Source organism: Etheostoma cragini, chromosome 4, assembly GCF_013103735.1.
Source record: "Etheostoma cragini isolate CJK2018 chromosome 4, CSU_Ecrag_1.0, whole genome shotgun sequence".
Lineage (NCBI taxonomy): Eukaryota > Metazoa > Chordata > Actinopteri > Perciformes > Percidae > Etheostoma > Etheostoma cragini.
The window spans coordinates 21,795,754-21,808,322 of record NC_048410.1 but is presented as its reverse complement, the minus strand read 5'-3'; the positions used below and the strand labels follow the sequence as shown (position 1 = coordinate 21,808,322).

General features: G+C 39.3%; 2 protein-coding genes and 1 long non-coding RNA gene across 4 annotated transcripts; 2 read left to right on the top strand and 1 right to left on the bottom strand.

The window, feature by feature from the left end:
- The first annotated feature begins 1,629 nt into the window (after positions 1-1,629).
- Positions 1,630-2,541, top strand: LOC117943550. The gene is made up of 2 exons (XR_004656376.1): positions 1,630-1,846; positions 1,989-2,541. It is a non-coding gene; the product is annotated as an uncharacterized LOC117943550 (long non-coding RNA).
- A 1,440-nt stretch (positions 2,542-3,981) lies between these two features.
- On the top strand, positions 3,982-6,263 carry rplp2 (ribosomal protein, large P2). 2 transcript variants are annotated; one of them, XM_034869748.1, is made up of 5 exons: positions 3,982-4,188; positions 5,475-5,598; positions 5,677-5,725; positions 5,820-5,915; positions 6,138-6,263. In XM_034869748.1, exons 2-5 carry the CDS (start codon positions 5,476-5,478, stop codon positions 6,212-6,214), a joined length of 345 nt encoding a protein of 114 aa, XP_034725639.1. In that variant the 5' UTR covers positions 3,982-4,188; position 5,475; the 3' UTR covers positions 6,215-6,263. The 2 variants fall into 2 exon arrangements, with proteins under 2 accessions (XP_034725639.1, XP_034725638.1); XM_034869747.1 differs by lacking the exon at positions 3,982-4,188 and having other exon boundaries at positions 5,456-5,598.
- Positions 6,264-8,458: 2,195 nt separating this feature from the next.
- LOC117943546 lies at positions 8,459-12,539 on the bottom strand. The gene is made up of 6 exons (XM_034869743.1): positions 12,343-12,539; positions 10,567-11,186; positions 10,266-10,376; positions 10,085-10,146; positions 9,373-9,633; positions 8,459-9,154 (listed from the first exon to the last, which is right to left on the bottom strand). Exons 1-6 carry the CDS (start codon positions 12,378-12,380, stop codon positions 9,116-9,118), a joined length of 1,131 nt encoding a protein of 376 aa, XP_034725634.1. The 5' UTR covers positions 12,381-12,539; the 3' UTR covers positions 8,459-9,115.
- Positions 12,540-12,569: the final 30 nt, after the last annotated feature.

Here is a 12,569-nt window from a genome sequence, read left to right as displayed (position 1 = left end):
CCGCTGCGGTTCCCTATGTGTGTAGCAAGCATAGTTTGCGTGCTGTACATAAGCCTAGCTGCATTTTACTTTTACTAATTTGCTGTTAAAATAACAGTGAAATGTTTTGTTACTGACTTTAGACCAGGTTTTTGTCAATCAATGGCCTGATCACTTCCTGCTACCTAAAGATAGCAATACACCAAGAATGCACCTGAACACACCTCCCTGTAAGACCAGCATGCCCATGGGCGCAAAGATAGGCGCAGGTGCATTTGCTATTTAAACAATTTGGGCGCTGGACGGGAATTGACAACTATGTCAGCCATAAACTCCAAAAACACTTGTGTAGGGCTTTACGCTGCGCCGGTTGCAAGATAGGCCCAAAGAGTCTCCAGCCGCGCCCGTGGCTCTGTGAGGCTGTGTTAGGCTCAGCAGTGCTTAAAGATAAAACCTAACATGCACACAATGACATTGATGACATACTATTGTTCAGCAGGTATGTTACCATGTCAAAACGTTAGTTTAGCATGTTAGTATGCTAACATTCAATAACAAGCACTCAACAACATGTGTTTTCAAATAGATGGTCAAAAACCAAAGTCAAAAAGATTAGCAAAGTAAAAGTTTATCACAAAGGGGAACTCAAAGTTCTGCATCAAAGTGAATGGCAACCTATCTTGGAGAAGAGCACTTTGAGCTGCTTGGCCCGAGGATCACCAGAGTCATTAGGATTCATCCTCTGGGCACAATGAATGTCCGTACAAAATGTCACCGTAATATGTCACACAGTTGAGTTATTTTAATTTGTACCAAAGTGGTGGACAGACTTAACGACAAATTGATCAACATTGCAATGAAGAACCAGGCTGCTAGCTAGCTAAAAATTTGATTAGATTTAGTACAAAACATTAATTTCCAAATGCTTACTTCTGAAGTTTGAGTAGTCACTTAAATGGAAAGACGTACTGGGTAAGACAAATTCAGAGAGAAAGTACAGTGTGTTCTGAAATTTAATGTTTCACAGGAAACCATTCAATGAACAGAGAGGCAAAAAGGGCCCTCCATGGAATTAACAATGAGTCACTAAACCAAATGGAATAAAACTTTTGCAACATTAAAGCAATCCAGCCATGAGTCTTTGTCATAGGATGCAAGCATCTTTGCAGCTAATTCAGCTTGTTTGAACCATATTTCAATCAATAGCTGTGGCATGGTGTTGAAAAGACTTTGAGTAAATTGCCCAGAGAGCTTTATGCTGAAGTGATTTATCCCAACTGTAAAGCTAAAGCTTCTTCTAAATCTGCATCAGTTCTGCTTTGTCATCAATTTGACTTATGCCATGGTTTCAGTCCATGTCACACTACTTCCACGTAAAGAACCTATACTTGAGAACAAAAGGTCTAATCTTGTTCAGACTCTGCAAGTTTAAATGTGTTTGTCCCTGCATATGTGGGTTTTGACTATTATACATATTACATTTATGTACATTCATCTGCTGTGCCCCTCATAAAGATGAATAGTTTCACATGAAAATGTTGTTGTCTGACACTTTCACTCTATCTCTGTCTGCTCCTCCCTCACAAACATATCAACACGGGTTTTACCATCTGTCATCTCCTTCCTTGATGAGGGATTTGAAACTGCTGAGTGTTGTCTAATCCCAAGCCCTCATCTTAGTGACTGAGGTGCACAACCAACTCGGCTTTGACTGCCTTTGCACCACCCACTCCTGTGGCAGTCGCAGGTAGCCTTCCGAATGCTGAGGGGGCCCACAAGCATGGTGTAGGTGTGGAGACAAAAAAAAGCCAAGAATCTCAATTTTGTGTGTGCATCATATCTTCATCCTTAACTCGTTTTCTTTGAGGTAAGATCCGTTCACATTCATCCTAAAACAGCGGCAAAGCAAAGATTTGAGCAGATAATGTATGTAATTAAGTTTCAGAAAGCAATGCTAATACTTTTGTCATTTTAATATTCTCAGACAACTAAAGAACTTTCATTACCAGCACTAACACCACAATAAAATGGCTGCAGCAGAGGGTGGCCAAGACATGGAGGCTCCGGTGGAAGAGATAAACGACACATCGGAAGCCTTGCTACACTTTGGGAAATACTACGAATCCCGGCGGGAGCTACCTTGGGAGCAGTGGACATTCAGAGAAAAGGCAAATTTTTACGTGGACCGCATCTTCCTTGGGCTCTTGGTCATGTTTTTCCTGTTACTACTAGGAGAATGTGGCTATAAAGTATTTTATGTGACAGACATGAAAAAGATTGCAGAGTTTGTGGCAGATTCGGTGGGCTTTCTGTTTGACTGGCTCTTCACCCAGGAGAAACAGGAAGAGTTGTTTGAATTGTAGCTTTGATGATACAGGGTGACCACTTGATTCTAATATCACTTTGGTTGTGTTTTCTACAATGTTTTAGGCACATGTGGTATCACAAATTCCCAGTAAATGATCCATTCATAGCTCCATCTTAACTAGAGATACAGCAATGTTTTATATATTTCTGAACTCTATTTTTGGTGAATGCAAATAAAGAATGTTTGCAATTTATTTAATCATTGTTGTGTCTTACAATACTGCACACATGATTTGTAGGATTTCCACCTTTAGACTGTTGCTTTATTGTCAATAAAATGGCATTGCTTTAAAGATGGCATTGGTGTCTAGTATATTCCAAATTTCAAGCCACTTAAGATACCATTTAAGGGAAATACCAGGTTTCCATGGGTTGAATGATCAGTCTCCTCTACTCATTTACCCAAGTACTAAACATTTAGGAGGTAGTAGTACTTTACATAAGTTTTTCCATCATAATTATACATTTATTTATAAAGCCCTTTTTTGCAATACTCATAGACACTTCAGAGTTCAAATTATATAAAACTACACACTAAACATACACACACATTTGCAGTGACACCTGCAGTCACCAATTACTTTTAAGGCTTGGAGTTTACATTCAAATGATCTAATCACCTCATAAATAATACATGGTTATAAATTAATCTACCCAATTGTTATATCATATTTTGACTAGTTACAGCATTTAAATGCTACTGATACAGAGATGCGTCAGTAATAATAACAATTATAACATTCTGAAAGGGATTCTGCTGCCTAATGACTTATTATTTTAAAACTAAAAATAAATTGACTGGTAATACTTTTACCAGATTGTACTGCAAATGAAAAGAAAAGATAAACAGTTATTATATAGTGTATTTTACAGCATTATACTAGCTGCCGCTACATTTAAAAAACAAATACGGATTTTCTATAAAAAAGAATGATGAATGGTGGGGTAGAAGAAAAAGAAAGAAAAAACAAATAACATTTACTCATATACTTGCAGTGGTTGAGTGTAACTATTTACTCAAGTATACAGTAGGCCTTAAGTTCGAAGGTACTTGTAATTTACTCAAAGCTTTGGTGCGTAGTTTCTGTCTCCCCACATGATACAGCCTTCTGTGATCGCGGATGGCCCCCCACCCTCCTCCACGCAGTTGCTAGTAGCCAAGGAGGACACGGAGGATTCAAAAAACACAACGGACTCTTCAGACGAGGCCATTATCTTCACTTGAATTTCTGCATGGGAAAGTCACCGGATAACACATTCTTCTGAACATAGTCATACTGAGAAGTACAGACAGAGATGTGTGAAGCTGATAGTCTTAATTAGCTTTGTAGCAACTCATTTGGCAACGACTTGAATGTAACAGACATTCATTAACATCAAAAAGTTACTCGCTGAAGCTTTAACTATTTTCTTTTTATGCCACTTTATAATTTTATTTATTTTCACTTCATTTAAGATGGAAATTAAACGTTTAACTCCACTACAAATATGTGACTAATCATTACTTTTACTTAATTAAGTTGAGGTGTTGGTTGTTTTTTTAGTTGCTTCTGCATTGAGTACATTTAAAGGCATACTTGTCTTTATACTTACATACTTTTACTTATGTAGCGCTTACAGGCTATGATGGAAGAGAACAGCCTATAGATACATGTGACAGATTTCTTTAATTCGTGTAATTCATTGGTTAATCAAAATGCTGATTTACACGTCTGTCTTCCAAATACACCAATGAAATCAATGCATTACACTCCTCTACAATTTCCGGTACATCCCCTACCTCCTCCTTCTCTTCCGGATTTTCTAGCGTGACCGACGTTTCGTGTCTGTTTAGACTTAAAAGTAAGTAACTGTGTTCATTAGGTCATGGCTATCTGTGTTTTAAATACGAAATATACTCGACGGTTGGTTTTAATCATGGAAAACGTGGCGTTGCTGCAACAGAAGCCTCTGTCACAAACGGAGAACAGTGAGCGTTATAGGAAAAGCACTGGCCGCCATGCTGTTTTTGTTAGCTCGAAATACCATGCGTCACAGTCTTACAGTCCGACACATGCCGGATAAGTAGAAAGTATCGTTCTTAAGTTAAGCACAGTGAAATACAAACTCTTAACACCGACCTTTGAAACGTTGTGTTCTTGTCCGAGTGAGAGTTTAAGTCCTAGCTAAGCATCGTTTCAATACGACAGCTAACGTCAAGCTAGGCTCCTCCAATGAAATGCACTTAACGGACTCATTAGAGAGATAACTAACGTTACAATATTCAAGACCATGGTATTCTGAATTAACTGTTAGTTTATGCTTGGGTGTATGTTTAATAGTGTTAAGCTATTTCATGTAAGTACAGCACGATGTCACAACGTGATATAGGTAAAAAAATAAACCTGCCAAATATGGAAAGCATGACATGTTCAGCCTCCTAATGGTGATTAAAAGTACTGACGTGAGATGCGGGAGTACGTTATTTCTGAATATTATATTATTAATCCACATGGGTCCATTTTTAGAAAGTAAAGTCATTCGTAACGATACTATTTTAAGAATCATTCAGTCAATGGTTATGGCCGCTGTTGGCACAAAAAGTGCAAACAATTGTGCATTTTATATTCTAGCAAACAGTGAGGAATCAATCAACGGGTTAGCTGACAAAATAATTCTTAGTTGCAAAAAAAAAAGTTATTAATTTCACAATTAAAAATCATTTAAATATGTTGCAAAATTTCCAACACAATTTGCTGGTGTTCATGTTGACCTAGTCACACTGCTTGTTTTGTCCAACAAACACTCCAAAACCCAAGGATAATAGACAAATCTTCACATTAAAAAACAACAGGAACTAGATATGTCATTGGCAATTAAGCTTTACATATTACTCACAATCAATTATCTTTAGGAATTTACTAGGTCGATTTTACGCAGATATACTAATAATTTGACCTCTAATTGCATCAGCAAAAGCCAAGCGTGTGTTTATATTTTAACAAAGTTTGGATAACAACAGGTTGGATGACAAATTTCCAGCAGGTTTTAACACAAAAACCTTGTAAGTTGAGACGCAGGCAGTTAACATGCAGAGCAGCACACACATGGTTCACCTGTCATTTATCATGTCTCCTCTGTCAATACAGAATGCGTTACGTGGCCGCTTACCTCCTGGCTGTGCTCGGTGGAAACACCAGCCCTTCCGCAAAAGACATCAAGGCCATCTTGGGCAGCGTAGGAATTGAGGCCGATGACGAACGCTTAAACAAGGTATGCTATTTAACAATGGTGGATTATTCCATTTAAAATTGCTGCGTGGCTGAAGTTAAACTATATATTTCTCTGCAGGTCATCAGCGAGCTGAATGGGAAAGACATTAATGCCGTCATGAACTCAGGTAAAGGCCTCTTAGTGAACATGCTTTGAATATATCAAGGTGTTGTACATGGAAGATGGCTAAAAATGTTTTTATTTCTTTCCTTTGTCCACAGGCCTCTCTAAGTTAGCCTCCGTACCAGCAGGTGGTGCTGTAGTGGCCCCTGCCGCTGCTGCTGGGGCCGCTGGAGCGGGGGCTGCGCCTGCTGCTGGTATGTGTATACCTTGCATTCATACCTTAAGTTGATAAATTAGAAAGATTTTTTCAGTTTCTCCAGGATTCCTTTAAGTTTCAAATGGCATTATCATATATTTTTGCATTTCGATAGCAATGCAAATACTTTAAGACATTTAGCAGTTTTTATTAGAGTGCTGCTAAACATTTTTAATATGTATGTAGTGTTGACTTTTGTCTTTCTCCATCTCATTTACAGCGGAAGAGAAAAAGGAAGAGAAGAAAGAGGAATCAGAAGAGTCAGACGAAGATATGGGCTTTGGACTCTTTGATTAATCGGTGTTCTCTGTTAAAAAGCAATAAAAATGTAAAAGGTTTACACTCATCACATTGTCTTTTTATCTTTTTTCCTTTTGCAAAAGTAATTATTCCCAAAGAGCTTACCACTAATAATAATTGTCTGGCTTTTAAAGCTTGATGTAGAAAGTTTTTTTTATTGTTAAAAAAATAGTCTAGACTGGGCAACCCGTCATCATGAGGCAATCCAGACCCTGCATGTGGTCAGTCGGTCCTGCTGTTGGCCAGATGACCACATAATGGCCCCGGCTTAAAGGGACCAGCCTTGATCCAACTGTAGAGAGATGGGCCCCACCACCACAGCGCAAAACAGCTTTAAAGCTTTACCGGCAGTTTTGTCATCTCAACAAACATAATGCAGATTTCCACATGTAATTGGGTAACAATTGTTACTTTAACTCAGAATTTGTGGTTAAAAAAAGAAGTCTTATTTTCCGCCATACAGAGACAGACTTGAATTGAAATGTTAATGGGGAGGTTACTGACAAACCTGAGACAGGTACTTCCCAGATTAAGAGAAGAAGTCTAGTAGATGGTAACGTTCTCCACTAAGAAAGCTTCATCGGATGTTTCTTATGGTAAAATTACAGTTGTTTTTAACTAACACCATTAATACTGGCTGCAGGTGCTATAGTGCCTGCAGGGACACATCAGTGCTGCAGAGCTGTCATTAATGTGTTAATTACACCGGCGCTTTCCGTGCTATGACGAGCCAACAGTCTGCTGGGAAATTTGTGCTGATCTAAGGGCTGGGACTGTGATGTATAAAAAAGATGTGAGTCATCAGTTACACAATTCCTCTATTGTTCTTTCATTTGAACTCAACTTTGTGAACACGTGACCATCATTTTTCCACTACCTACTCCCCTGCAATTCTTTGTTTTTTTTGTTTTCCTTACCTGACAGCCCCCTCTACGTGTGTCAACAAAGTAAGTTTCAGACGTCACCTTCCACAAAAACCATAAAGAAACAAAACTACTCATCTAAATGTAAAGTAGTTAGAAAAGTTAATGTCTAATGTATGGAAAGATTGAAATTTCCAATTAACATTTAACACCAATTTAATTTCATATGGCAGTGAAAGAGGACACCAGGACTAGTGTTATCATTGAGCGCTCTTTTCATATTTCTCTCCGTTTGCTTCTGCCACCCTCTTTTCCCTGATGCACGGGAGTACATGTGTTGTACAGCACTGTGCTGCTGGATGTACGAGAATCCCTTGTGAGCACATTAGTTCTGGCACAAAATAAAAGCGGTCCTTTACGTTGTAGAAAAAAGCCTCCTGCCTGCAGGGGAACCTGTTCCACATGCTAGAGCCACCACTGCACGCTTTAAGCATGTAACTGACAGGCTGTCACATCTCATAATTACCTGGCAGCTGGGAATCTAATATAGAGGCCATCAACAATCTTTACAGAAATAATACACAATAACATGTGTTATTGATGTTAAGCTGCATGATCATCCTACACTGCATGAGTTTGCAGTTCAATAATCCACCTCCGCACAACTCTCTGGCTTTATAAAGTAGAACAGTACTTCCAATCATTTTTGACTTGTGACCCCTTAAATTAAATCACTGTCAGCATGTCATTGGTTGCACATTTTTAACAGTGGTAACGGTTTCAACAAAGAGTTATTTTTGAGAGATTTCAGAAAACGGATAGTCTGAAAAATCATAAAACATAAGTATGTGTGTCTTTTCCCAGACATCTGTCTTTTTAATTGTCTACTAACCCTGAAAAAGTAGCTCGCGACCCCTCGGGGTCCTTACTCCAGGTCGGGAAACACTGCCATCGCCTCAGCTCGCTTGGAACCTGGACTGAGGTAGTACTAAAAAATCACCTGTTAGCAGGTACCAGGGACGTTTTTGATAATGGAAAACTAAAAAAGGCGAGTAGAGGCGAGGCGAGGAGGTACCATGCAGTGGAAAAATGCAAATAGTCAGAAAACAAAGTGTCTCCCCTGTGCTTTCTGACCAACATCTGTAGCAGGAAAAGTTAACCCTCTCCTTGATTTCGTGTCAGGCTACGGTGTCGGGGTCTGCGGGGGTACACCGTCAATTCTACGCCCAACCATAAACCGCCCTTTATCCTCCAGCTGTTTGACATTACCCATTCTATTAGATTTCACCCTCTCTTCTAGTGTAGGTGTGGATTTCTTGGGAAAAACGTGTTTGTGCTCAATGATTATTTTACAGATGGAGTGAGGCCAAGAGGGCAGGGGCCTGTTTTAGCAAGCCTTGATTTTGCATTGCTCTATTTATTGCACAGTTCAAGAGACGTAACTTCAATTGCCAAAGAGTATAGCCTGACAGAAATGTATGTGTCTTAAATATAACAAAAAAAACAAATTTGAGCATTAAATCATCTTTTAAATATGTAATATGAATGCCAGCATTCATGTCACATTTCAAATAGGTTCTATTAAACAAAGCTTGACATTTTAAAATCCTAGAAATATATAGATATTTTTTTAAGTTTGCTATTGCACAGTGGTGTCTTATAGCTTATATACATCACAAGTCATTGCATTGCTCCTTTGTATAGTTACAAATCAATACACAGGAGGTATAGAAATCAGTGGTGGATTTGTACCAAAGAAAAAAAGCATCACATTATTAGTGTTTTTGTGGAATCAGCCATTTGTGAGTCTAAAATATTGCATCATGTTTTAGGACTGTGATCTTACATGTAAGGGACATCAGTCAACACTTTGAGAGGAAACACTCAAATGTTAATGGCGACAGTTCTTTAGCTTAAAACTTGTTGGGTGAGGTACCCTACTGGGATCTCAAAAGAGGAAACTCATGCTTGCAACACATCCTGAGAGAAGTTCACGTCACTTGCAGCAACAGTTTTGTTTTTGAATGGCAGCCTCTCAGACATCACTGTTGGACCCTGGATGATTTGAACATGCCTGTAAAAGACAACAAAACAGTTATAACCTCTCGGTGTGTTTATGTGTTTGTGTGACTGTTCATACTGTATGCAACACTACAATTTAACTGAGACACTGCACACTACTTAAATTCAAGCTGAATCGTTATGTGGGTTAAATTTCTCACAAGAAAGAGCACCAAAGCTGTCTATGTCTAATGTTAAGTTTTCTCTTTTTTCATTAGGTGTGTTTCTTACCTGTTGGTATTTAAATCGGTCCTGTAGATAACGGTGCCCCAGGCCAGTAATGTGTCCTATATTCTGTTTGGAGAGCCCGGCTATCCGTGCAGTAAAGTCCAGCGTGAAGGCCAACTTGACCAGCTCAGGTGCTGTCGGTAGGACACTGGGAGGATTGTGGGTCGGCGATGCTTCTGTCTCCAGATACGCATCAGCCAACTTCTGGAATGAAGAGTATGACATCCCTTGAAAGAAGCTGTTCAGGGTGGGGTTGTCTTTCAGCTGCAGGGTGATAAAGAGAGCCAGGCTGTCAGTAAATACAGTACACTTTGACCTTGCAGGGATTTTACTGCTAAGAAACATGCATGGTAAAAAACGGCACCATAAAACAGCCTAACCACTGTTACAATACAGTTTTATTATTCCAGCAGGTGACTAGCCAATCAAACATGATGTTCATGACGTTTGTGCTTTTTATTATCTGGACTTAATAACAGCTGTTTATGGTTTGTTAATGTGCTTTTGCTTTCTGTTGAAACTGCGCAAGCACAACAACACTTTATATGTGTGTTACCGTAGTTAATTCTAATAAAATGACCTCATTGCATAATCTTATAAATAACCCCACTCTGTCTGAAGCATTTTAAGCAATTATCCTGTCAATATTCCCAAATTATTAACACGCGGTCTCATCAACTTGTTTGTTTTACTTTAAACAGTTATTAATACCAACCTTGACATCTATGGCATCACCCTCCACCTTTGTTAAATTAATGATCCTGTCGATAACTTCCTCTGAGGGAAAACACAAAGCAAGGGGAAATGTAATCAAAATATGCTGAACAACTAATGAAGTTATAGATATTATAGAAATGTGCAAGGCTCAATGAATGCAAAGAGAAAGTGTTTCTCACCATCAGAGAGAAGTTGAACGTCCTCTTTTCCTTGGACCTCGTGAACAATTTTTTCTAGTTCCTCTGACACCTTCTCATAGTAATATTCTGTCGGTTCCACGCTCACAACAGCTGCAAAGAAACAATAATTTATCTGTACATGTCCTTAAGGATAAACAGCATGTGGTTAGAGCATATTTTCTACAACATATTTCCAATTATTCTAGTTACATTAAGAAAACATTTTAACAAATTATTCGCCACTTCTTATGTCACACAAATGAGGTTAATTTCTTCAGTCATGTTCAATCATCAAACTCACCTTCAACCCGAGTGATGTCAGCAGGGTGGAGATCTTTACCCGGTTTATTTGGTTTTGTAAGAGATATGCGCCTTTTGGAGAACCTTCTTTTTATGGATTTTTTCCTCGTGGCCTTCCTTCTTAGTGAAATGTCTGGAGTTATGGGCAGGCAGGTTGTCACAGTGTCTTCTGCTGAGGAGGCCTTGGCCACCTCTAATGGACTGTCCTGCACATCATCTATCTCCTCATCAGTCTTCCGAGAGAAAATACCCAGGAAACTTTTCCAAAGGGAGGGCTTCTTGTTCTTCTTTGATTTCTTGGTGGGCTTCTCTGCTTCCTCAGGACATTTCTCAGGCAAAGCTGCAGTAAGTTCCACCGCAGAAAATGTACCAATTGTCTTGTCGTTTAATCCATCGGCCAAGTGGAGGGAAGGGTCACTGGAATGTCGTCTTAGCTTTATTGGCATTGTCACCCACTTTTCTTTCCTCCCAGCCCTCTTATCCCCCTGTGTCCCATCATTTACGCTGAGGCTGCGCTTGACGTACACCTCCAGCAGACGGATTGTATCCTTGTGAGGAACAAAAATCAACTGGCCGTTGTTGGGCCTTTGTGTGTCTGTCTGTGTTTCCATGGTGGGACTACTACAACAGAAAGAAAACCCCACACATACAATAGGTTACAAGATTGTTTTGCATCAAACCTCTGCCAATTTCAGTCAGACTTCACTCATGCTCTAAGCAGCATTTTGGAACAAACCTTAAAGGTCCCATGACATGGTGCTCTTTGGATGCTTTTATATAGACCTTAGTGGTCCCCTATTACCATATCTGAAGTCTCTATTGTATAGACCTTAGTGGTCTCCTAATACTGTATCTGAAGTCTCTTTTATATAGACCTCAGTGGTCCCTTAATACCATATCGGCCCATCTGAGCTTTCATTTTTTCAAATGCAAAGCAGGATACCCAGGGCTCAGTTTACACCTGTCACCATTTCTAGCCAATGGGGGACCATAGGCAGGCTGGGGGAACTCACATTAATGAGTGAAATTGTCAGTTCATGGGACCTTTAAAAGCTGAAACGGTTAGTCGGTCAACGGAAAAATAGCTCGAGCCATTTTTTAAGCAAAAATGCCAAACATTGCATTGTCCCAGGTTCTCCATTTTGAGGATTTGCTGCTTTTACTTTTGTCTTACACTATGTAATAATTAAAAAAATTATATTTTGGCTTTTGGAATGTTGGCCGAAACCAAACAAACTATTTTAAGATGTCAATTTGGACATTCTTTTTATGTATTTTTTTTAAATATTTCATAGACCCAAAGATTAGTTAACAATTAATCAAGAAATTAGAGAGCAGATTAATAATAATGAAAGTAGACATTAGCTACAGCCCTAAACTTTATCAAGGCTGCAACTAAGGACTATCTTCATTATGAAAACTAGTGTCCCTATTCAGATGGCTTGGTTGTCTGGACAACAGTCGAAGACCCAAAGGTATTCACTTTATCATCACAGGAGAGTTATGAAACCAGGAAGCTATAGGCACTTATCTTGCTTGGAAAATAACAATTAATCAATTATTAAAATAGCTCAACTCGTAGATTAAACCACATATATAGAGACGTACTTGTTTAAAATGGTTATTATGTGGACCAGAAAGCATGAACTAAAGCCTTGTAGTCCAGTCTGTGGATTATAGCTGCAGTAAATGTAGAACCGTTTCTACAGTCAGAAGAATAGGAAGAAACTAGTAGGCCTAGTCATGCAGGGAAGCGCTAGTGTATCTATGGCCTCACCTCGTCTCCTTCAGCACCAGTAGACCAGAGCCGTCCATGAAGAGGAGTTACTCAACGCGACTGAAGTCGTCCCTGTCAGGAAGAGACTGTACTGTTACCTGCTCACTATCTCCACTCACATTTTTTTGGACACGTATGTGCCCGCCTTCCTTACCTGCAGCCGCCTACAGTATGGTCATTTATAGGCCTAAATATGTAAGAATGGGCGGGGACGGGGGTGGGGGGGG